Consider the following 19,940-nt stretch of genomic DNA (forward strand, 5'->3'; position numbering starts at 1 on the left):
AGTCATCTCTGTATTCCAGGCTCTTGCTATGACCTCTTGTAGGTGGTTCTAGAGGCTTCAAGAAATCATGGCCTTTCTCCATCTCTCACTCACCCCTCCCCATAGCAGAGAGGTGAATATATGCTTCCTTGCATGCCCTGTGTCAACCCTAGGGTGGATATTCCCAGACCTTCCTGATAATTTCTGCTAATTAGAGCAAAGCTGTCTTTCTAGAAGATGACTCTGCTTCAGTACCCATTGTGTTTGCCTCCAGGCCTATATTCACACACGTATGCGGGCAAAAACATCTGACTTCCTCAAGGTGCTGAATCGTGCACGCCCAGATGCTGAGAAAAAAGAAATGAAAACAATCACGTGAGTCACACCGTCCTGCAAAAGGACCACCTTCCTCTCCTAAGCTCACCAAGGAGGAGGTAGTGGTGTCGGTGGCCCAGGTGTCTGAGCAGTAGCTGCATGTGAGGCAGGCAGGGTTGGGCCTGTAGCTGCCCAGCAGACTAAAGATGGGACACACAGGTTTTCACTTCTTAGTGGGTTTCCTTGTTTCTACATCTTTATAAGCGAGGAGAGTGGCAGCTAGGATAAAATACAGAGGGACCTTTTTACTGACATCAGCTGTGTTCTCTTTGGGCCTGAGTTGAGGGGCCAGTCTTGTCCTTCTCAGGGTCTTCTTGGAGAAATGAAGTAATTTGCTTAAGGACATTTAGTTGAGTAAATAGGCGTGGAACCACCCCTAAGTGTTCTTTTTCCTGGTCCACTTCGCGGCAGGAATTTTGCATGGAGAGGAAGTTACCTTTATCAGGGATGGAGGTGATGAGAGCCCTAAATGGTGTGAGGCTCTACATGCAGGAGGTCAGCATGGTCTGAGGCCTGGGGATTTGGGTCTGTGCCAGGTGCCAGATCTTGGGTCCCCCTCTGGTGAAGTTTAGGCAGTCCTGTTCTCCAGGTAGGGTAATAAGTGCTGATCTGCTGTCTTGTGCCCACTGAGTTAAAAATCTTGAGGTGAACTAAGCCTACCCACAACCGTCACAGCCAGTGCATTTGCCAGCACCCCGTAATCTTGGGGGGAGCCTTCAGTAGGTACGGTGTGCCTAGGGCTTCAGGCTCCTTCCCTTGGCGTCTTCTGCCCAGCTAGTTCCTGCTGCCATTCAGCAGGATGAGAGAGGCGTCTGACGCCTGCTTGCCTGAGCAGAGGGTTTTAACCTCAGACATTTATACAGAACAAGTTAAGTCGCCCCTGCCTTCTTTAGGCTTTAGAGGCTGCCTGTCTCTTCGTTAGGAAATTGGTACCAAAGGCCTTTCTCTATAATAGCTCCGCCCACTGCCCAGAGCCAGCGGAGTGTTCAGTCCACAGCTCAATCCTCTGCTTAGAGAGAGGTGTCCACGTGCCGTGGCAGTATCATTCCTTCTACCGTGGCATAGCCACAGATGCCAGCTTCGTGGCATACCCTAAAATAGGCAGAACTCACAAGGTGGGGAGACAGCAGGGTGTGTGCCCTGGGGGACGCACGCTCTCGCTGCCCTGCAGAGCCTTGCCTCCGTCCTGGAGTTTTACAGGTCCCCCTTTCCCTGCTTGCTTCTCTCACCCACACCACTTTGGTGACCTTGAGTGTGAGGCAGCCAATTTTGTGCCACTTTCAGGGCCCAGTGAAGAGACAGGCAGTTCAGTAGAGGCCAGGAGGTGAGCCAGCAGAAGGCAACCTGACCTGGCCAGCCTGTCGCCCACCGAACAGGAAGGCTGGGCATCATGAGCTGCTGTGTCACCGTCAGCCCTGTAACTGCCTTGTCCATTCAGGAGAAGGGCCCACTAGGCAGCCACCACCCAGTGTCTCCCTGCACGGCTTCTCCCGTGCCCTGTTAACACAGCCAGCAGGCGGTCGTGGGGGGTCATTGCAAAGCGAGTGCAGTGGACAGAGGGCAGGGACAATTCCCTATCCTGATGGGGGACTGGGAAGAGATGAATCCGTGAAATGAGCAAACTGTCCATAAACCTCCTTCCTGGAACTTACGAGGAACAGCTTTGCCTTTTTCTGTCCTATGACGTCAGTGGCAGAGGTGGGCCCCAGAAAGGAGAAGGGTGAGGTAAACAACTGCATCCACCCTGAAAACCAGATCGTGTTCCCAAGGGTGGGCAGAAGAAGCCGGGACCCCTGCCCTGCTGCGTGAGGTTTCAGAACCCAGAGCAGCATGAAGGCGCGTGGCGGGTCTGCTATGATCAGAAGCCAGCCGTCAGCACCCCGCAGAGCTCTGCCTGAATTGGATACACGTGAGCTTTTTACTGGGGAATGGATAACAAAATATTTTAGCTTCATTTTTGGTTGGATGAGACGATCAGGGCAGGAAAGCTTTAGCGCCTGTATTTTTGCCTCAGTTTCCCGTAGTTCTCAGCTCTAGCTTCCAGGATGCTTTACCAAATGCGCACCCCCTATCTTCGGGAACCAGCCTGTTCCCAAAGTTGGCTATTCTGGGGAGAAACTGGGTGGAACAGGACACCCCAGTTCAGGAACCTTAAGTCAGGCAGGTGTTCCGTGGCTGAGTGTAGTCACCACGTGACAGCACGAAGCACCTTTAACCTTGGAAGTTTGGAGGGTTGCTTCTTTGGACGTCCTGCCCCCGTGGTGAAAGATTTAAGGAACTGCTGTCTGCTAGCCCGAATAGGTATAAACTGTGTAGGAGGACCCTGAATGCTTTACTCGGAAGAGGATTGAGCCCAGTCTGAAATGCAAATAGGTCTAGGCCATCCAGAAATTGTGGGCAGGTGATTCTCCTGTCTAACTTGGTACATTTACTGTCCTCGTGGGCTTATTAGCACAGGTATTACTTGGTACCCCAAAGTATTCAATAGGGAGGAAGAGATGATGAGACATTTCTGTGAAAGCTGGACCTTAGCCCGTGCCTGGAATTCCTACATACCTCTGCCTGAGGAACCTTACCACCTCGTGTTTGCTGTCTCTTCCGGGACCCCATTCCTAGCCCAGAGCATGAGGTGGACGGAAAGGTGAACAGAAACCAGCCTTCACACTTACTCTCTGCTTTTGAAGGGGGAAGACGTTTTCATCCCGCTAACTCTTGGGAACAGGAAGAGGAAGCGGCTGGCAGCTGAAGGCTGGAACACTTGCTACTGGATAATCGTAGCTTTTAATGTTGCACCTCTTCAGGTTCTTAAGGGATTCTCCGTTTTGGTTCCATTTTGTACACGTTTGGAAAATAATCTGCAAAAACGAGCTGTGCTTGCAAGGACTTCATGGTTCCCAAGAATTTTTAAAAAAAGGAAAAAAACGAATTCCACTTGATCAACTTAATTCCTTTTCTTTATCTTCCCTCCCTCACTCCCCTTCCCCTCCCCCTCTTTTCCAAGCTGTTTTGCTTTGCAGTATGTTACTGGTAATGAGTTGCAGGATAATGCAGTCTTAACTTGTTTTCTCCTAAGTATTTGAGTTCAGAACTCCTGTATCTAAAGAAACACGGTTGGGGTCATTAATAAAGAAAATCTTTCTATCTTACATGAGAATTCACTGGGTTTCTGGACTGTGAGTCCAAACAAGAGAGGAGAAGGGATGAAGGGTGCACCAGTACTGCCCTTGAACCTGCAAACCTGCACTGGAAAAGCTTAGGTTCCGGAGGCCCCTCCCCACCCCACCCCCTGCCAGCCTCCCTGTAGAGGAGAGAATGGCTCACTGGTAAGCTCTTAGTTGGCATTTCTGGGTAAACTTAAACATACTCACTGTAAAGCTTGGTTACTAAGTCTTGGCTGTGGCCAAGAAGCTTGCAGGACAGTGACAGGCACTTTATAATGTGTTTTCTGGTGAAGTCTTTTATCTTGAATAATGTATAACGTTTCCCCAAATGTGTTTCATGGTGTGTGTGGTTCTGCAGGTCATTGTGGGTCTAATGCAAACAACTGGGCAGTTTCTTTCTCACACAAGAGCCCAATAGCCTGGCATTCCACAAAACTCACTGTGGGAGATGCTTACCTAATAAACAGGACGGAGCCTAGCAAGGTATCCTGCTGTCCCCACTGATCCCTAAAATACAATTGGTTCAGAAAGTTGGCTTGGTGAAGAAAAGAACTTTAGGGGCACCTGAAATGGTCTAAGGGTGACCCTAATGGTTTCTACCTTCTTGCTTTCCCTTTTGTCTCCAAGTTCAGTGTGTTTCAAACTGGTTTGAGACTGTTAATGAATTGTGAAATGTCCTGACATTTTTATTTCCTAAACTATTGTGAGATAATTGTACATTCACTGCAGTTGTAAGAAATAGTACAGAAATTCTGTAGTACAATATCACAGCCAGGAAGTTGACACTGACACAATCCCAGCCTTGCTCAGACTTCACCAGTTTTGCATACACTCATTTGTGTGTGTGTGTGTGTGTGTGTGTGTGTGTGTGTGTGTGTGGTGTGTCTTCCGTGCATTTTTTTTCACGTGTGAATTCATCAACGTTTTTTAAAAATAGTATATATATACTAATCAGAATGCGTCACTCCTATTAAGGGTAAGTACTGATTTAGTTACAGACATGTTGACTAGATTGTAAAAATGTCTTTTTACTGTGGGTCATGATCAGATTTAAAAGCAACAGGTCATTTAGTTATCCTGGCTTCGTTTCACTCAGGATCAGTTACGTTCCCATCCCCTCAACAAATATGTGCCCGGGAGAGTGCTGTCCCCTTGGTGGGGCTGACCGTGACTTTCGAGAGTTCACCACATCGAGTCTTCCCAGTGTTTTCCTGGGATGTGGCACCTCATCACCTACTTCTGGTGGATGGAAAACTGGGCTAAATTAGATCTATTGAGAGACAGTGACATAGATGTGTTCTGTACCCCAGGAGCTATTGAAGGGGTTTGCAAGGGTAATTTTGGCCAGAAGTTGTTTTTGCTCTCCTGCTGACTTTAGGACATAACTCCGTAGTAAGTTGGAACTCACTGTATTTTGCCAATAATGGGGATCAGACTTCTGAAAAGTGCTGTAAATGGCAAAACCAGGGTTGCTTAGAAAATATGGAGTTAGGAGAAAAAGGGGCATTAAATATTTTTTAATAAACCCTAAGGAATTGTCTTAATTCCAAGACTTCGTCAGCATAAAAACCCATGCTGGTGAAAACCCCTCTCCAGACATGCTCCTTTGTCTTCATCTGTTTCCAGGGCACAGTTAACTCTTTCTCAAGGACCCTCCGTCCCCTTTGTGGACAAAGGCACACTGTAACTTCAGCCAAAGCCCATAGAATTGTAGGAGGAGGGAGGTCTCAAGCTGAGGGTCAGCATGCTGAGAAGATGTGGGTGACGAGAAACGGGATCTAGTCTCAATTGCTGCTAATTTGCTGCCTTACCCTAAAGGTCCATACCTGGGAGGTATAGATGAGCTGGGATATAAGCTGGAGAGGTGGAAGCAGTGTTTAAGACAGACCTGGGTTTGAATCCATGTTCCACCACTTAATAGCTATGTGACTGGGTAAATTTCTTAATCTGAGCCCCGATGGCCTCATCTTTGGACATGACACCACCTATTTCACAGGGCTCTTAAAAAGGAATAGAGAACAGATAATAAGTGCCTATCATATTGTAGGCATTTATAATGCCTATAATTATCATTGATAACACCGTCTAATAAATCTTAGTTACATTCTTGTACTCTAAGAGGATCAGAGTGGCAGGACTGCTGAGAAGCCAAGTCCAGCATAAACCAAGGTCGCTCTGCATTGGGGTTTTTCAGGTCCTCACCAAAAACGGTGATATTTTTCACTGTTTGGTGGCCCTCAAACTGCCGCGTGGGGTGAGAAGGGTGTTAGTGGGAAGCTCCAAGTCTGGATAAAGTGCGACCTGGGCAAGCTAAGAACCAGGAGCTTGATGGAAAAGCAAATAAGACTGTAACAGGAAGTGGAGGTGCGGAACCAGAGGACATGAAGCTGAAGCCAGGAAGAGGAAGTAATGCCAGCTGCTGCGTCAGCCCTTCTACCCAGAGCTGATACTTGACAGTTACCATTTCAGTTCCCTTCAGTCTCATTCGCAGTAGGCCTGAGGGACCCTCGTCCCAGCAGCTACAGAGACCAAAGACCAAAGCCTGGGTCGGCTCTGGGGGCCATTTTGAATTCAATGCTTCCCCCTTCTGGGGATTGCTAAAAGCACTGCAGTTTGTGTGACTCCGAGGGAGGCTTGAAGAATCTGTCGTAGCCCTGACAGGACTTTAAAGTCTTCCTGAAGCCAGGATCCTGGCCAGACTTGGTCACAGGACTGTCCCCAGAGCCCTTCAGAGGCTCCCAAGGGCTCATCAGCCAGAGCCTATGGGGAGCCACCCAGGGCCGACAGGAAAATTTCCAGGAGAATGGGGTGCACGAAGGAGACCCAGGTGGATCTCCTGCCACAGTCCAGATTGGACACCATGATACAGGCTCTACCTGAGAGGAGAACGGGGACTGAGGTGGGGAACTCTAGGGCCCACAGATCCGCTGGATGGAGCATCTGAAAACTGCACCAGAGCCCTCTTGTGGGCGAAGGAGAGAAGGCTGGGGATAAGTCAGTCCCAGGGACTGATGGAACAGAGAGGAACTAAATGATCCAATAAGGAGGAAACAGGGCTGAGCTGAGGACAGAACCCAGGCTCCCCGGCTCTGGCTCCCGAACTTGTTCTCCTTTACACGTCATCCCACACAGTGTTTAGACAGAGTAGCGAAGAAGAAACACAGACATCTTGGATCCTGCAGGGAGGAGGCCAGGGCTGGGAACAGAAGGAGGTCTGTTTATTCCTGGCAATCCAACATGAGACGCCCCACTCCCACTTCTGTCAAGGCCCCAGGGTGAACTCTCCCAGAGCCTCTGACTTCTGCACCGCCAGATAGCATGGGGCCGAGAGCGTCCACTGGAATGCAGCATCCTCCCACCCACCAGCTCCCTTGAGGATGGGTTTGAGGCTGGGTGCTTTCCTCTTCCCAGTTTTTGTCCCAACAGAGGTCCTTCTCTCCAGGACTCCTGACTGCTATGCAGGGTTGGCAGAGCTAGACCTCTCAGGCCTCCAGCCCTTCAGGCCCAGGTCTCACCGAGAGAGCACAGAAAACCCCTTGCTCCGTCTACAAGGAGCGTTTTCCTAATGTCTAAACTCCAGCTTTCTCGCTGCAGTTTTAGCCTGCTCCCTCCCACTTCAGGCGTCAAGAGAGTGTAACTGCTTGTCTCCCTCACCCCAAAGCCTTACTTGACACAAGCTGGAAATTGGGTCTTCCTAGCCTTGAACTTGCCCTTCCTCTCACTCTGCCTAGTTTCTTGTGTTTCCCTGTGGAGTGAAAGTGTCATTCCCCTCTTGCTTTGCACAGGCTCTCTATCAGCCTTTCTCAATGGAATTCTCAGAGGGGACAGGTGGCTGGAGGGAAGGGATGTGCAGAGAAGGCCAGAAATCCCTTTCATTGTGTGCTTCTGTGCCGAGCACTGACCCAAGTCCTTATCACACGCTTTTTTTTTTTGGCTGCACCGGGCAGCATGCAGGATCCCAACGGCGAGGGATCCAACCTGTGTCCCCTGCAGTGGAAGCGCAGAGTCTTAACCGCTAGACTGCCAAAGTCCCCCACACATTTTCTCATATAGTCTCACAAGAGGTGAATACAATATGAGCCCCATTTTGCAGATGAGGAAATTAAAGTAAGAGAACTTTAATAATTTACTCGTTTAAACAGCCAAAAAATAGGATCCAAAAAGGATTCTGAGATTTAAACCCAGGCTTTCGATTCCAGCACTGGCTCATGCCTCTTAGTCGTCATGGAGGAGGGAGGAAGGGAATCACTGGTTGAGAACCCTCCCCCATTAGGTGTCAGGTACTGGGATGTATGCAGTTACATGTTATCCCATGGTATTCCCCACAACAACAGTGACAGGTGGTTTTCCTTGTTTCCATTTTACAGGTGAGAAAATTGAGGCCCAGAGGTAGCTTGCCCCAAGTCACAACCCCAGAGCTATTTGTGCCTCATAGCCCAGAACTTGACTCACAAAGTAGTTGAGACAAGTGTGGAATGACCCCAGATTCTGGAAGGCAAGCCTGGCTTTATAAGCTGAAATTCCCTACCAGGTGATAGGAAGGGCAGGCAGTGAAGATTCTCATATTCCAAACATCCCCCCACCACCACCACCATCAGACACACACCACTATGCGGACTGGCAGAATTACAGAGGTGAATGCGCTGTCAGCTGGCTTGGCCACTCCAGGGGTTTAAGGCTCATAAAATGTAAATATATGAGCTGGGAAGTGGAGAAGGTAGACTAAATCATTGTTCACTAGCTGGAATGCATTTCTCAGATTAGCTAAGCAGTAGCGGGCCAGAGGGCTCCAAGCTGGGTGACCTGCCTTGGTGGCAAGCTATGGCCAGTGGCTGGAGAGGGGGCCACTGGTACAGGAGAGTAAGGAGGGGGCACTGGAGAAAGGGAAGGAAGGCCTCCCAGTACTGCAGCTCAGGGTGTGCCAGGTCCCACCCCCCAGAGGCGGGGCCAGGCTGATCCCCGCCAGCCTCAGCTCCATCCCTCCAGGAACCCAGGCGAGGGCAGAGTCAGGGAGAGCAGTGGAGAGCCGGGGCCCTGCTGTCCTCGCACAGTGGAGGTACCATGCCCTCACCGGTCAGGACACCAGACATCGCCAGAAGCCCTGCAGCGCTGGCTGCGACAACTCCCTGACACTCAGAGGAAAGCCCAGGCTGGGGGAGCAACACCTGTCCCTCACAGCCATGTGAGTACCTACCCCCTCTCCCCCTTCCCCACCCGGACCCCGGGGCCACACCTGGAGACCTCGACCCCAGATCTTGCAGAGGCCATTGCACGCAGCCTGAGCCACCAGAGCCTCCGGGTTGTGCAGGTCACACAGCCAGCACACCCATAAGACTGCTGGGAAGTCGCCCCGGCGGCCGACCCTGCCTTTCTCGCTGGTCTGTTGGAGGTAGGGTGGGAGACTCACTCCAGCGAAGAGCTGGGAGCTCCAGCCCATGACTTCAGAGTCCAGGATTGAAGTAACGGACTCTGAGGTCTCCTGGGGTTTAATAAAGCTGACAGTGCAGGGATGAAGGGGAACAGAAACTGGAGGGCCGCTGGAGAGGCAAAGATGTTCCCAGCGGACGGCACTGGGGGAGGTTGAGGAAGAAGAAACAGAAGCTGAGGGTAAAGGGGTGCAGCAGCTTGAGGGGACCTGAGGGGAGCTGGGGATAGAAGGGGCAACATCTCCTGCGCTCAGGGTGGCCGTGGGGCCCTCTAATCCTCTGACCCGGGGGAGGGGGCAGGTAGGAATCCTTTCCCTCTTGACTTTGATCCTAGCAACAGCGGCTGCTCCCGTTGACAGAAGCAGGAGTTCCCACAGGGCCCAGGACCCCTCCCCTGTCCCCCATCCCTATGATGTGGCAGTGGGGACAGGGCATGGGAGGACTGGGACAGGTCAGAGCCACAGAGAGGCCAGGCCCTGCCCAGCGGCTCCTCCTCCCTCTCTGGGCTCGCTTCAGCCCTCTGCCGCCAGCATCTGCACATTCACTGCCAACCCTCCCCCCTCCCAGCAACTCCTCCCCTCCGCCAGTTCCCAGGAAAGGCCCTGTTGCTAGAGAGGTAGGGACGCGTCAAGTTTATGGGCTGGAAGTCCTGCCCGGAGGCTGCTCACTGAGGTGTAACTGGTGACAAGGCGGATGGAGGGGAAGTGCAAGGGACCGGGCAACCCCTTGCTGCCACCCATTGCCCTGGCCTCATCACTAACTCAGTGAGCCCTGCCTCAGGGTGACTTCTGCCCCTACCTGCACCCTGAATCCTTAGCAACCTACCACCTCTTAATGCACGGGTGCCCACGAGCCTGCGAGCATCTGAAGACAAGGACCGCCCTCCTTCATTTAGCACCCACCCCGAGTCCCTTGTCCCGGCTCTGGCCCCAGCCCGAAGGAGGCCATCAACTGTTGGCTGGCCAGAGGACCACTACACACCAGCCAGACCCTATCCTATCCTGTCAGCTAATTTGTTAGATGCCTCACCCGGTGGAGGCAGGGATGGTCAAAATGCTTTGGGGATGGGTGGGTCTACTTTTCAGCCTAAACAGAGGCATAAACACAGCTGCCCAGAGAGGACCAGACAGATAACAGAAATGGGCCGACCGGGCTGGGTGGGGACTGTGGGAGCTGTCTGAAGGCAGCCACAACTCAACTCCAGCTGGTTGCTATCATACAGGCAGGACCTGATTTTTTTAAGCCCAAAATATGAATTTTTATGTAAATTTTAATTGGCAATTCATTGGGGGGAAAATGTGTATCAGCAAACAGGATATGGCCCACAGTCTGTTGGTCTGCGACCTCTGGATTAATGTGCAGCCTTGCCGAGGAGACAGTGACCTGCAGCCCCACCCTAACTCCGGTTGCCCCATCTTCCGTCTAGGCACGCCCGCTGCTGCTCCAGGTCTCCCCCGTCCCCAGGCCCAAGATGACACCCAACAGCACCAGGGAGATGCCCAGCCCCATTCCCGCAGGGGCCCTGGGGCTCTCCCTGGCCCTGGCAAGCCTCATCGTCGCTGCCAACCTGTTCCTGGCCCTGGGTATCGCCAGGGACCACCGCCTGCGCGGCCCACCCGCTGGCTGCTTCTTCCTGAGCCTGCTGCTGGCCGGGCTGCTCACCGGGCTGGCGCTGCCCGTGCTGCCAGGCCTATGGAACCAGAGCCGCCGAGGCTACTGGTCCTGCCTCTTCCTCTACTTGGCTCCCAATTTCTCCTTCCTCTCCCTGCTTGCCAACCTCCTGCTGGTGCACGGGGAGCGCTACATGGCAGTGCTGCGGCCTCTGCGGCCCCGTGGGAGCACCCGGATGGCCCTGCTCCTCACCTGGGCTGGCCCCCTGCTCTTTGCCAGCCTGCCTGCCCTGGGCTGGAACCACTGGGCCCCTGGGGCCAACTGCAGCTCCCAGGCTGTCTTCCCAGCCCCCTACCTCTACCTCGAAGTCTATGGGGTCCTGCTGCCCGCCGTGGGCGCTGCCGCCCTTCTCTCGGTCCACGTGCTGGCCACCGCCCGCCGTCAGCTGCAGGACATCCGCCGACTGGAGCGGGCCGTGTGCCGCGGCGCGCCCTCGGCCCTGGCCCGTGCCCTCACCTGGCGGCAGGCCAGGGCACAGGCTGGAGCCACGTTGCTCTTCGGGCTGTGCTGGGGGCCCTACGTGGCCACCCTGCTCCTCTCCGTCCTGGCCTATGAGCAGCGCCCGCCGCTGGGGCCCGGAACTCTGCTGTCCCTCATCTCCCTGGGCAGCGCCAGTGCGGCGGCCGTGCCCGTGGCCATGGGGCTGGGTGATCAGCGCTACACGGCCCCCTGGAGGGCGGCCGCCCAGAAGTGGCTCCGGGTGCTGCGGGGAAGACCCCAGGGCAGTCCTGGACCCAGCCCCGCCTACCACACCAGCAACCAAAGCAGCATGGACCTCGACTTGAACTAGGGGAGGAACTGCTCGTTTCTACTAGAAGCATCCGTCCATCTTGGCCACCAAGCCCATCTCCACTTATCCCCGCACCTCTGGATCAGAGACCCTGCCCCTATACGACCCCACCCTGACTGAATAAAGCTCCCCTGGCTCCCAGCTGTGGTTATCTCATTCCACATCTTAGCAAGGGAGGGACAGGCGAGCAGCTGCGGAAAGAACCTAGAGGATCCAGGGAGATTCCAGTTCCAGACAGGCAGGCAGCTAGCTGTAGGTGAGGATGCTGCTGCCTGAGGGGGTGAGCTGAGGCACCTTGAGATCCAGCAGATGTGGCAGGGAGCCTCACCCCGACACGCCCCTCACTGGTTCCTCCTCATGTCCGGCCACCACGAAATCCACACAGACACGTCTCTGGGAAGTATATTTTATTTACATTTTTAAAATCTGTTAACTAATATCTCTTCCTCCTTTCCGCCCCCAGAGACTTGGGAAGGGAAAGAGCGGGAACTTCGAAGACCTACTCCCCACATACAAATACACACCCCCATGGCTCACACCAGCAAAGGAAGTGAAAGAGAAAGAGGTCTGAACCTCCCTCTGAAGGGCGTGCCAGGTCTGGGCGAGGACTACGAGGGAGAGGGCGAGAAGGAGGGGCCCGAGGGGTGGGACTCTTAAGAGAAGAAAGGGACAGAGAGGGGGCAAGTCAGTTTGAAGTGGTTGGAAAGTGAGTCCGAGGCCCGTCCCCTCCTCTTCCCTCCTACCCTACCGCCTCTGCTGATGGGGATCTCTGTGCCCCCTCCACACCAGACACAAAGCAGAGGCTGCAGCTGTTAGCGGTCAGGCCTCTGGACACAAAATACTTTTGCTTTGTGGTCTCCTGACGTGGTCACCACCAGGGAGGCATCTCTGTGGACAGACGACACAGCTGGGAGGGACTGGAAGACCTCGGGCCCACCCCAGGCCCACCACCCCAGGGGCTCTCTGGGGACCTCCTGCAGCTCATCCTCAACTCCAGACCCCTAGTGCCTGGCGCTGGGCGGACCCACACCCAGTGAACACGCCTGAAGCCAGCAACCAGCAAGGGGATCAGAGGAGAGCCGCCCGCATGGGGGAAGGGGTCCCAGCCCCTGCGCCCAGGGGATGAGACGTGAGGCCGCACCGTCAACGGAAGATGACTCCTGCAGGCCTGCCAGCTCTCCTGCCTCACAGGCAGGCCCAGGCCTTGGGGCCTAGCTGCCCCCTATACCCTAAGGACCCTGTGACACCCCCATGGGCTATTCCCACCTTCCAAACACAGAGACCCCAGCCCTTGCCCAATTCACTTACTTGCTGAGAGCAAAGTCCAGGATCTCGGCCGTGTGGCCCCGGTAGTCAGTAAGCAGGCGGCCGGTCCGAGCGTCCCAGAGGCGCACAATGCCATCCAGGCTGCAAGTGTAAACCACGGCGGTGCCTGCCTCCCACAGCAGCTGCACGATGCCCGACTGCAGCAGGGTACGGCAGAAGCGGCGTGCGGTCAGGGGCGGGAGAGCTGACAGGCATCTGCTCCCAACTCTCAAGGAAGGAGGGAGGGACTATAGGCCATAGGGAAGGACCAGATAGGAGCCAGGTCTGGGGCAGACGCTCCCAGAGACCTGGGATTCCCATGGCCGGGGCCATGGCTCCAGGCTGCCTGTACCTGGTGCTGACACTGGTGCCTGAGGGTCTGCGTAGACAGGTCATAGATGGCCAAGGTCCCATCCAGGTAGCCAACAGCTGCCAGAGGCATCCTGGGCAGAGGAGAGTATCACGACAGCTCGTGGAGGGACCTGGACTCGGGGTCCCCCAGCCCAGGCCCCCTCCCCCAAGCCCCCTGCTCTCGTGTCAGGCTGAGGCCCCGCTCACACTCACACACTGCAAAAGCCCAAGGACTCCACGGAGTTGGACTCGCTCTCCTCCCCTTCTCCCAGATTGGGCTGGGAGGCCACGGTCTCGGGTCTGAAAACGCCCACCACCTATGAGCCAGGGGAAAGGATCAGAGAAGAGCCTGGAAACATGGTCCTCTATTAAGAGAAGAAAGGCAGTGGGGCAAGGAGGCTGGGTGAAGGATAAGAGACAAAGGGGAAGAGACGCAGAAAGCGGAGGCCCCAGAGCCAGGCTCCAGGTCCCACTCACCTTGCCGGTGGTGGCACTGACCAGCTTGGCCTGGCAGTCCACAGAGCCAGTGAGGATCAGGCTGCCGTCCTGGTTGGTGGCAACACAGGTCAGAGGGCCTTGGTGACCCTCGGTCCCTAGGATGAAGCAGAGGAATAAGTCGGATTTCATCCTGTCCCAGGTCTCAGCCCCTGCCCCACAAAGGCCTAGGTTAACACCTTCCCCACCCCAGATACCTTTTAGTACATGGATAGAGTTTCCCTGCTTCAGGTCCCAAACCCGGATGGTACCATCTTCATAGCCGACCACAGCTCGCTTCCCTAAAGGGCCAGAGATGGAGTTGAGGAGAGAAGAACAGATAGCACACTCAGACACATCAGCAGGGGAGGGAGGGGATGGGGGCAAGGAAGTGAGGGAACACACAGCGCCCCAGGGAAGACCCAGTCCCGGGTGGAAAGGGGGAGCTGTCTGCTCTGGGGCCTGGGAGGTCAGTGCTCCCAAGAGCAGGCCTCAGAGTTTGCTGGCGGTGGCCCAGGAGGGAGCCAGGGAGACGCGTAACCCTGGTCCCCACCTCTCTGCACTCAGGAAAGCTGCTCTCACCATCAGGGAGGACTCGGCCACAGGTGGCTGGGCAGTTGGGGCCCTGGAAGGTCTTGCAGTCACCATTCGGGACCTTCCACATCCAGGTGTTGCCGTCAGCCGTGCCCGCCAGTAGGACAGGTGCCCGAGAGTGCCACTCCATCCACTGGGCAGAGACAAAGGCTCAAGAGGGAGGCCCCTCACCCCATCTCACCTAGGAGTCTGCCCCATGAGCTCTGCCAACTTTTCCCCGCTTCTGAGTCAGCAGGGACATCCCAGGGAATGGGCCTAGACATTCTTGCTGTACTCTGGGGGTGTACCGGCTCAGAGCTGGCTTGGTCTGCTCAAGGTGGCATGGACCCCCAGGGTCTCACCCCTCCCCCGGCCCTCAGAGTTGAATCCCACTCTGATGATCTCACCTCCAGATCTCCTGCTTCAAAGGACCAGACCTCCTCCTTGGTGTCCACCTGCCACACTTTTAAGAGGCCACTCATGTCCCCTGTGGCCACCAGGGTAGAGTCGTGGCTGAAAGCAGCACAGGTCACAGAGTCTTTGTGGCCTGCAGAGAAGCGTGGGCAGGAAGAGAAGAGAGCATCAGCGTACCTGGTGCTGGGGACACGGGACCCAGGTATCTGGCCCCCAGAAAGGACCAGCTGGGAAAAAAAAGGATGGGTCCAAACTCAGAAAAACTCAGAAAAAAGGATGGGTCCAAACTCAGAGCTGCTCCAGAAGCCAACATCCCCATGTCTCCCCAGGGGAGACACCGCTGGCCCCCCACTCAACCATGTATAGCCCAGGCCTATGTCTTCCCCATTCTGTCCGTTCCACATCTCTGCCTGAAATACACAGCCTCCTTCCTGCCCCAATTCTCCTTCACTAGTGTCACCTCCTCCCAGGCCTTTCCCTGACTCCCTCAGCCAATCAGTGCCTCCCTCCCCTATGCCCACAACAGACCATTTTATTCTTTGGGGCCCTCAGGCCAAGTATAGAGCTGGCAAAACGGGAGTCCATAAATGGCTATTGGATGCACAACCGCTGCAGGCCAGCCCCCTAAGACCTCTAAGGGGGCAGGACCTCACCCAGGCCCGCTCACCTGCACACTCAAAGAGCAGTTCCCCGTCGCTGAGCCTCCACACAAAGGCTTTGTCATCTTCGCCCCCTGTCACTGCCAAGGTGTTGGTCTTGGGGTCCAGGCTCACACAAAACACAGATGCTGTCCCAAGAGATACTCCATGAGTAAGGAGACAGGGCTCCCACCCAGGATTCTGTCCTTCGGGACCTTTGGGAAGCCCACCCCCTTCCACCCAAAGTAACACTTCTTTCCTCCTGGAAAAGAAGGGCGCATCCAAGTTCTTCTAAGTTTCAAGCATCAGGTTGTTGGAGAAATCCCTCCCCAAGCTTGCCGAACTCTAAGTCCTTCTCCAGGACAGATCCCCCTTCAGTGCTGTTCCCTTCACCACCCCACGCTGATGCCATGGACAAGAGAAAGGTACATGTGCAGCGCTTACAATTCTCAGCATGGGATGCCACCAGTCTGGGGTCTGAGTGAGGAAAGCGTCATGTTACTGGTTCCTTATTAAGAGCTAATATTTAAGAGGATTATCTAAAACATGCTCCAAAAGGTACTATTACCTGTAATTCACAATAAAAGAACTTTTACCAGTGACAACTTTTTAAAAGGAAACTAAAACCCAGAGACTTTAATAAAGATCATAAACAGACGAGTAGCTGGGATAGGATTTGAACCCAAGTGTCTCAACTGACTCCAGGAGCCAAGCTCTCCTCCATTCCATCATACTGCCCCCCTACCTGTGAGCTCCTCCAGGGCAAGGCCAGCATTTTCCCACCGCTGTGTCCCTCATAATGCTCCCGACACAGCGGATGGCTGATGCTCAAATGCCCACCTGGACTGGGTTTACGATGGATCTCCTCAGAGACCTACCCGAGTGCAATGCAAAGGTGACTTCGCTATCGTCTGGGCCCTCCATGCTGCCGACCACCCCTTCCTGGGGTTCCAGAACCCAGCCCTCCTCATTGCCATCTTCCTCTTCCTCTTCCTCAAAGTCCACATCTTCCATCTCCTGGGCCAGATCGTCTGCTTTGGGGAGAGGGTTAAAAGATGGGGTTCGGCAGGCGGTAAGAGAGATAGGAAGTGCGGGGAGGCTGGGGTGGTCGTGTGGCAAGAGGGCAAGGTGAGGTCAGACAGAAGGGGTGAAGCGGCAGGGGGAGGGGGCGTATGGGACGGAGGACAGGAGAGGTCTGTGGACCTGGGGTTGGCCAGGGACCGTGTGGGAAGGGAAGAGCGAGGGAATGATGGGAAGGGGGGGTGTGTGAGGGGAAGGGCCAGGGGAGGCGTCAGAGGAACCCCCACCCCGGCCAGGCCTGAGAACTAAGTGTGGGGTTGGGGGAGAGGGGAAGGGCGAAGGAGGTCGGTAGGAATGACCGGTGGGGTGGCGGGTGGTGGGGTGGGGGTGGGGAGAGAGAGAAGCAGGGGTCAAAGGCCAGTGGTGAGCGCCTCCTGTCCCGTGGCCCGAGAATCGGCAGCTCTCACCCGGGTCCGGCGGACCGGGATCCAGTTCTACCACCTCGATAATCTCTTCATCACCATGGAAGCTTAGGGTCTCCAGTGGAGGGGTGTCAGCGGTGGCCCCGCTTTCCGATTCGGACTCCATGCGGCGCAAGCGGCGAACCCACTTCTCTGGGCCCAAACGCCTCCCAGAGTCAGCTCTGCGCGACGACGCGGAACTCGAGCCCCTCCTCCCGGGAGGAAGTAGGCGTAGGCGACTCCCCGGCAGGGAGAGCGACGGCCTCTCGACCAATAGAGAAGGGGGTGGGCTGGCTTAACCACCAATCACAGGGCAGAGTTGGGAGACGGAGCCGGGGCGTGGAGAGGAGAACCCAACTCCGCCCGACCTGACTCCGCCCCCAACAGGAGGGCAACAAGCGAGCGTGCGCGCCTCCGGGGTATCTCCTGGGAATAGTAGTTCTCCCGGGTCTGTTCCGCGGGCTTCTGGGAGATGTAGTTTCTGCTCTGTAGGCTGGACGGGAAGAGCGGGGGAGGCCCCTTACGCAAACTACAATTCCCGGCGGGGAGCGCGGTGAAGGGGGGTGGGTTCTGAACATGGCGGCGGTGGTAGCTGCTACGGCGCTGAAGGGCCGGGGGGCGAGAAATGCCCGCGTCCTCCGGGGTAAGGAGAGGGACCCCGGGGAGGGCCGGACTGCAGGGGGCACCCTTTTACTCACATCCCGCTCGGCGATAGCAGGAGGTCAGGGCTGTCGATTACTGCCCGCACCCCTCTGCAGGATCTTAAAGAGTCTGGGAGCTAAAAGATGCTCTCTAGAGATCACCCAGTCCATCCCTTAGCCTTCCCGTTACACGACACCTCTGGGGTCTTGCAGCGAAAGGGAGCCCCAAGGAAGCCTTTTAGACTCCCGTGCTCCAGGTGTTTCACACTCACCGCAGTGCAGAGGAAAGAGCCCTGGGCTTCTGGAGGCTTGGGTTCTAGCCCCGGATAATTAGCAGTTTGACCTTGGGCGAAGCAGTTCGTCTCTTGGGGCTTCAGTTTCCTCTTCTATAAAATGAGGGGATAGAGTAGACTACCTTTAAGCTCCCTTCCAGTACTAACATTCTGCAGTTTGAAAACCATTTCTCGGATTTCCTTCATACGTCTCAATGTGAGCCCCACTGCAGTCCTTCACATCCTGTCGTCTGATGAGATGAAGAACAGCGAAGCTCGCTCTCCTGGCCCCAGGGTGATGAGCCCGCAGTGACGTGGAAGTGGCTTTCAAAGGTGCCACCTCGATGGCGATTTTCCCATTTCCCTCTGGACTTTCCCTGGTACTTGTTACTCCAAACTGCAGTCACTCCCCTTCCTCAGATCTCAGCCATTCCTTCCCCGGGCTTTCTTCTCACCTTCTCTTACCTACCTTCCTTGCCTCCATCCACAGGGATTCTCTCAGGAGCCACAGCTAACAAGGCTTCCCAGAACAGGACCCGGGCACTGCAAAGCCACAGCTCCCCAGAGTGCAAGGAGGAGCCTGAGCCCCTATCCCCTGAACTGGAATACATTCCCAGAAAGAGGGGCAAGAACCCAATGAAAGCTGTGGGACTAGCCTGGTGAGTTTTAACTAACCCTTTGCCCACCAGTGGGGAGTGGCATCAGGGGAGGGTGGAACCCAGAAACTTCTCCAAGTTTCAGGTGGTGAGCTGAATCCAAGGTTGCGGAGACCGGATTGCTGGGTGTGAGGACTGGAATCTCAGAGGACTGGGGCAGGGGAGGGAGTTGGGAAAGTATGTGAAATTGGAGAGATAGTGGGTTTTCTGTGGAGTGAGCTGAGCTAATCTGATTCATATTTGGGTCCCTGGCCTCATCCTCTCTTTTGGGAGCTTGGGGCAAGACCCAATTGAGATTTTAATGGAGATTTAATTGAGATCACGCGAGATTATATTAGTTGTATAGTAGTAGCACCTACAAGGTGTTCAGTGCATTGTTATTTGAATCTGACTCTGATCTTAATACGTATTATTGATCAATATTAAAAGAAAAAAAGGGGGGAAATTAACATTTTTTCCAGCACCTAAGGTGTGCCAGTACTTTATCATGTAATGTTTTAGTCTTTCTGAGATAAATAGGACATCCCCATTTTACAGAGGAGGGAACTGAGGCTCAGAGCTGGATTCTCACCAGGTCTTGTGACTCCATGACCTTTCCCCACACTGAAGTGCCTCCCACGTAGCAGTTACTCAGATTAAGAAGGGGAGTCTGGGAGGGGGTATGGGGTGGTTTAGGCAGAGGGAATCTTTGCCAGGACTTGGAGAGGGAAAGAGGATGGGCTGTCTGGAAAATCATGCACAGTTGCTACAGCAGGAGATGGCAGGGCTCATGCTGAGGAGTGTCAGGCTAAAGGGGAAAGGAGTGACGAGGTGGGCAGAGACCCAACCACACTGGCCCTTTTGTGCCGTGCCTAGGAGTTTGAACTTGGCCAGGAAGTGATAAGAGAGCTATTACGGGGTTTTGAGCAGGGCAGCGACAGGATCTGATTCGAGTGGGACCCTCCAGCAGCTAGCACAGAGGCTGAATAGATGTGAGTGGTATTGCAGTGTTCGTGCAATTGGTGAGGCTGGAATGAGATTCTCCCCAGCTCCTCTGGCTCAGGCTTGGCCCCTCCCCAAACCCCGTGCACATCTCCCCACCCCTAGGGCCATCGGCTTCCCCTGTGGTATCCTCCTCTTCATCCTCACCAAGCGGGAAGTGGACAAGGACCGTTTGAAGCAGATGAAGGCTCGGCAGAACATGCGGGCATCCAACACGGGCGAGTATGAGAGCCAGAGGTTCAGGGCCTCCTCCCATCATGCCCCGACTCCTGAAGATGGGTCCCCGGGTGCAGTGGTGAGGAACACTGCCACCCTCCCCTAGACTGTATTGATTGTGGTCTCCAGACTGTCAAGTCCTTTCTGGTCTTTGCCTCTGAGGCCCACCAGAGGGCGCATGAAGCCCAGGCTGCTGCCAGCCCCATCCCTCCCAAGAAACCAGCCAAAGGCAAATAAAGTTACTGAGTGTTTGAGTGGAAAGGAACCAGGACTGGGTTTGTGAGTCCCTTGGGATGGGAGGGGCAGAGTGTGGGGTTGGTTACTCATGTGTGCTCCCTCTCACAGAAGCCTCAGTGTTCCAGGCTGAATGGTTGGGGAAACCACAGAGACTTAAGTACAAGCCTAGGCTCAGGCCCTGGGGACCAAGCCCTCAGAGCTGCTGGCCAGGAGGGTGGGGTTCCATTCAGCCTAAACAAATAATAAGGAGAATCAAAGAAGGCGTTCAGGGTGTGGAGGTTAAAAAAGCACTTAATCCT

At 54.8% G+C, this 19,940-nt stretch overlaps 4 protein-coding genes across 12 annotated transcripts in view; 3 read left to right on the forward strand and 1 right to left on the reverse strand.

Annotated features, from left to right (window-relative positions):
• Positions 1–16,038, forward strand: part of ARPC2 (actin related protein 2/3 complex subunit 2) — a 42,140-nt gene extending 26,102 nt beyond the window's left edge. For 2 of the 3 annotated variants that reach the window (XM_049712648.1, XM_012533236.3), the window contains exons 10-11: positions 254–354; positions 3,039–3,500. In XM_049712648.1, coding sequence (XP_049568605.1) covers positions 254–354; positions 3,039–3,063 — 126 coding nt within the window. In that variant the 3' untranslated portion in view covers positions 3,064–3,500. Of the gene's footprint in view, positions 1–253; positions 355–3,038; positions 3,501–15,535 lie in introns of those variants that run through there. The other variant, XM_049712649.1, reaches the window with a different exon arrangement.
• Positions 3,567–11,544, forward strand: GPBAR1 (G protein-coupled bile acid receptor 1). 2 transcript variants are annotated; one of them, XM_033427751.2, is made up of 3 exons: positions 3,567–3,677; positions 7,883–8,697; positions 10,368–11,544. In XM_033427751.2, exon 3 carries the CDS (start codon positions 10,413–10,415, stop codon positions 11,400–11,402), a length of 990 nt encoding a protein of 329 aa, XP_033283642.1. In that variant the 5' UTR covers positions 3,567–3,677; positions 7,883–8,697; positions 10,368–10,412; the 3' UTR covers positions 11,403–11,544. The 2 variants fall into 2 exon arrangements, with proteins under 2 accessions (XP_033283642.1, XP_004262778.2); XM_004262730.3 differs by having other exon boundaries at positions 3,584–3,677; positions 8,502–8,697.
• On the reverse strand, positions 11,795–16,782 carry AAMP (angio associated migratory cell protein). Of its 4 annotated transcripts, none has more exons than XM_033427737.2 (12): positions 16,645–16,782; positions 16,036–16,188; positions 15,602–15,634; positions 15,187–15,306; positions 14,513–14,652; positions 14,115–14,259; positions 13,751–13,834; positions 13,536–13,651; positions 13,272–13,375; positions 13,060–13,150; positions 12,711–12,865; positions 11,795–12,290 (listed from the first exon to the last, which is right to left on the reverse strand). In XM_033427737.2, the coding sequence occupies exons 1-12, from the start codon at positions 16,763–16,765 to the stop codon at positions 12,215–12,217; spliced, it is 1,338 nt and encodes a 445-aa protein (XP_033283628.1). In that variant the 5' UTR covers positions 16,766–16,782; the 3' UTR covers positions 11,795–12,214. The 4 variants fall into 4 exon arrangements, with proteins under 4 accessions (XP_033283628.1, XP_033283632.1, XP_004262777.1 ...); XM_033427741.2 differs by having other exon boundaries at positions 16,036–16,191; XM_004262729.4 differs by lacking the exon at positions 15,602–15,634.
• Positions 16,783–17,166: 384 nt separating this feature from the next.
• PNKD (PNKD metallo-beta-lactamase domain containing) overlaps positions 17,167–19,940 on the forward strand; it is a 58,675-nt gene continuing 55,901 nt past the window's right edge. For 2 of the 3 annotated variants that reach the window (XR_007478550.1, XM_049712647.1), the window contains exons 1-2: positions 17,167–17,281; positions 18,042–18,210. Coding sequence is in view for 2 of the 3 variants with exons in the window: in XM_049712647.1 (XP_049568604.1) it covers positions 17,215–17,281; positions 18,042–18,210 (236 nt within the window). In the remaining variant the exon portion in view is untranslated. Of the gene's footprint in view, positions 17,282–18,041; positions 18,211–19,293; positions 19,670–19,940 lie in introns of those variants that run through there. The other variant, XM_004262728.3, reaches the window with a different exon arrangement.

This window comes from Orcinus orca, chromosome 7, assembly GCF_937001465.1.
Source record: "Orcinus orca chromosome 7, mOrcOrc1.1, whole genome shotgun sequence".
Taxonomy (NCBI): Eukaryota; Metazoa; Chordata; class Mammalia; order Artiodactyla; family Delphinidae; genus Orcinus; species Orcinus orca.

Excerpts from the sequence above, each read along its gene's own strand:
- GPBAR1 (XM_004262730.3), top strand. Across the intron at positions 8,698-10,367 it reads CACCTGTCCCTCACAGCCAT|GCACGCCCGCTGCTGCTCCA; the intron begins GTGAGTACCTAC and ends TCTTCCGTCTAG.
- AAMP (XM_033427741.2), bottom strand. The coding sequence starts at position 16,765 with ATGGAGTCCGAATCGGAAAGCGGGGCCACCGCTGACACCCCTCCACTG. Across the intron at positions 15,635-16,035 it reads CACCTTTGCATTGCACTCGG|ACCCCAGACTGGTGGCATCC; the intron begins GTAGGTCTCTGA and ends TTCCTCACTCAG. Across the intron at positions 14,260-14,512 it reads TTGAAGCAGGAGATCTGGAG|TGGATGGAGTGGCACTCTCG; the intron begins GTGAGATCATCA and ends GTCTCTGCCCAG.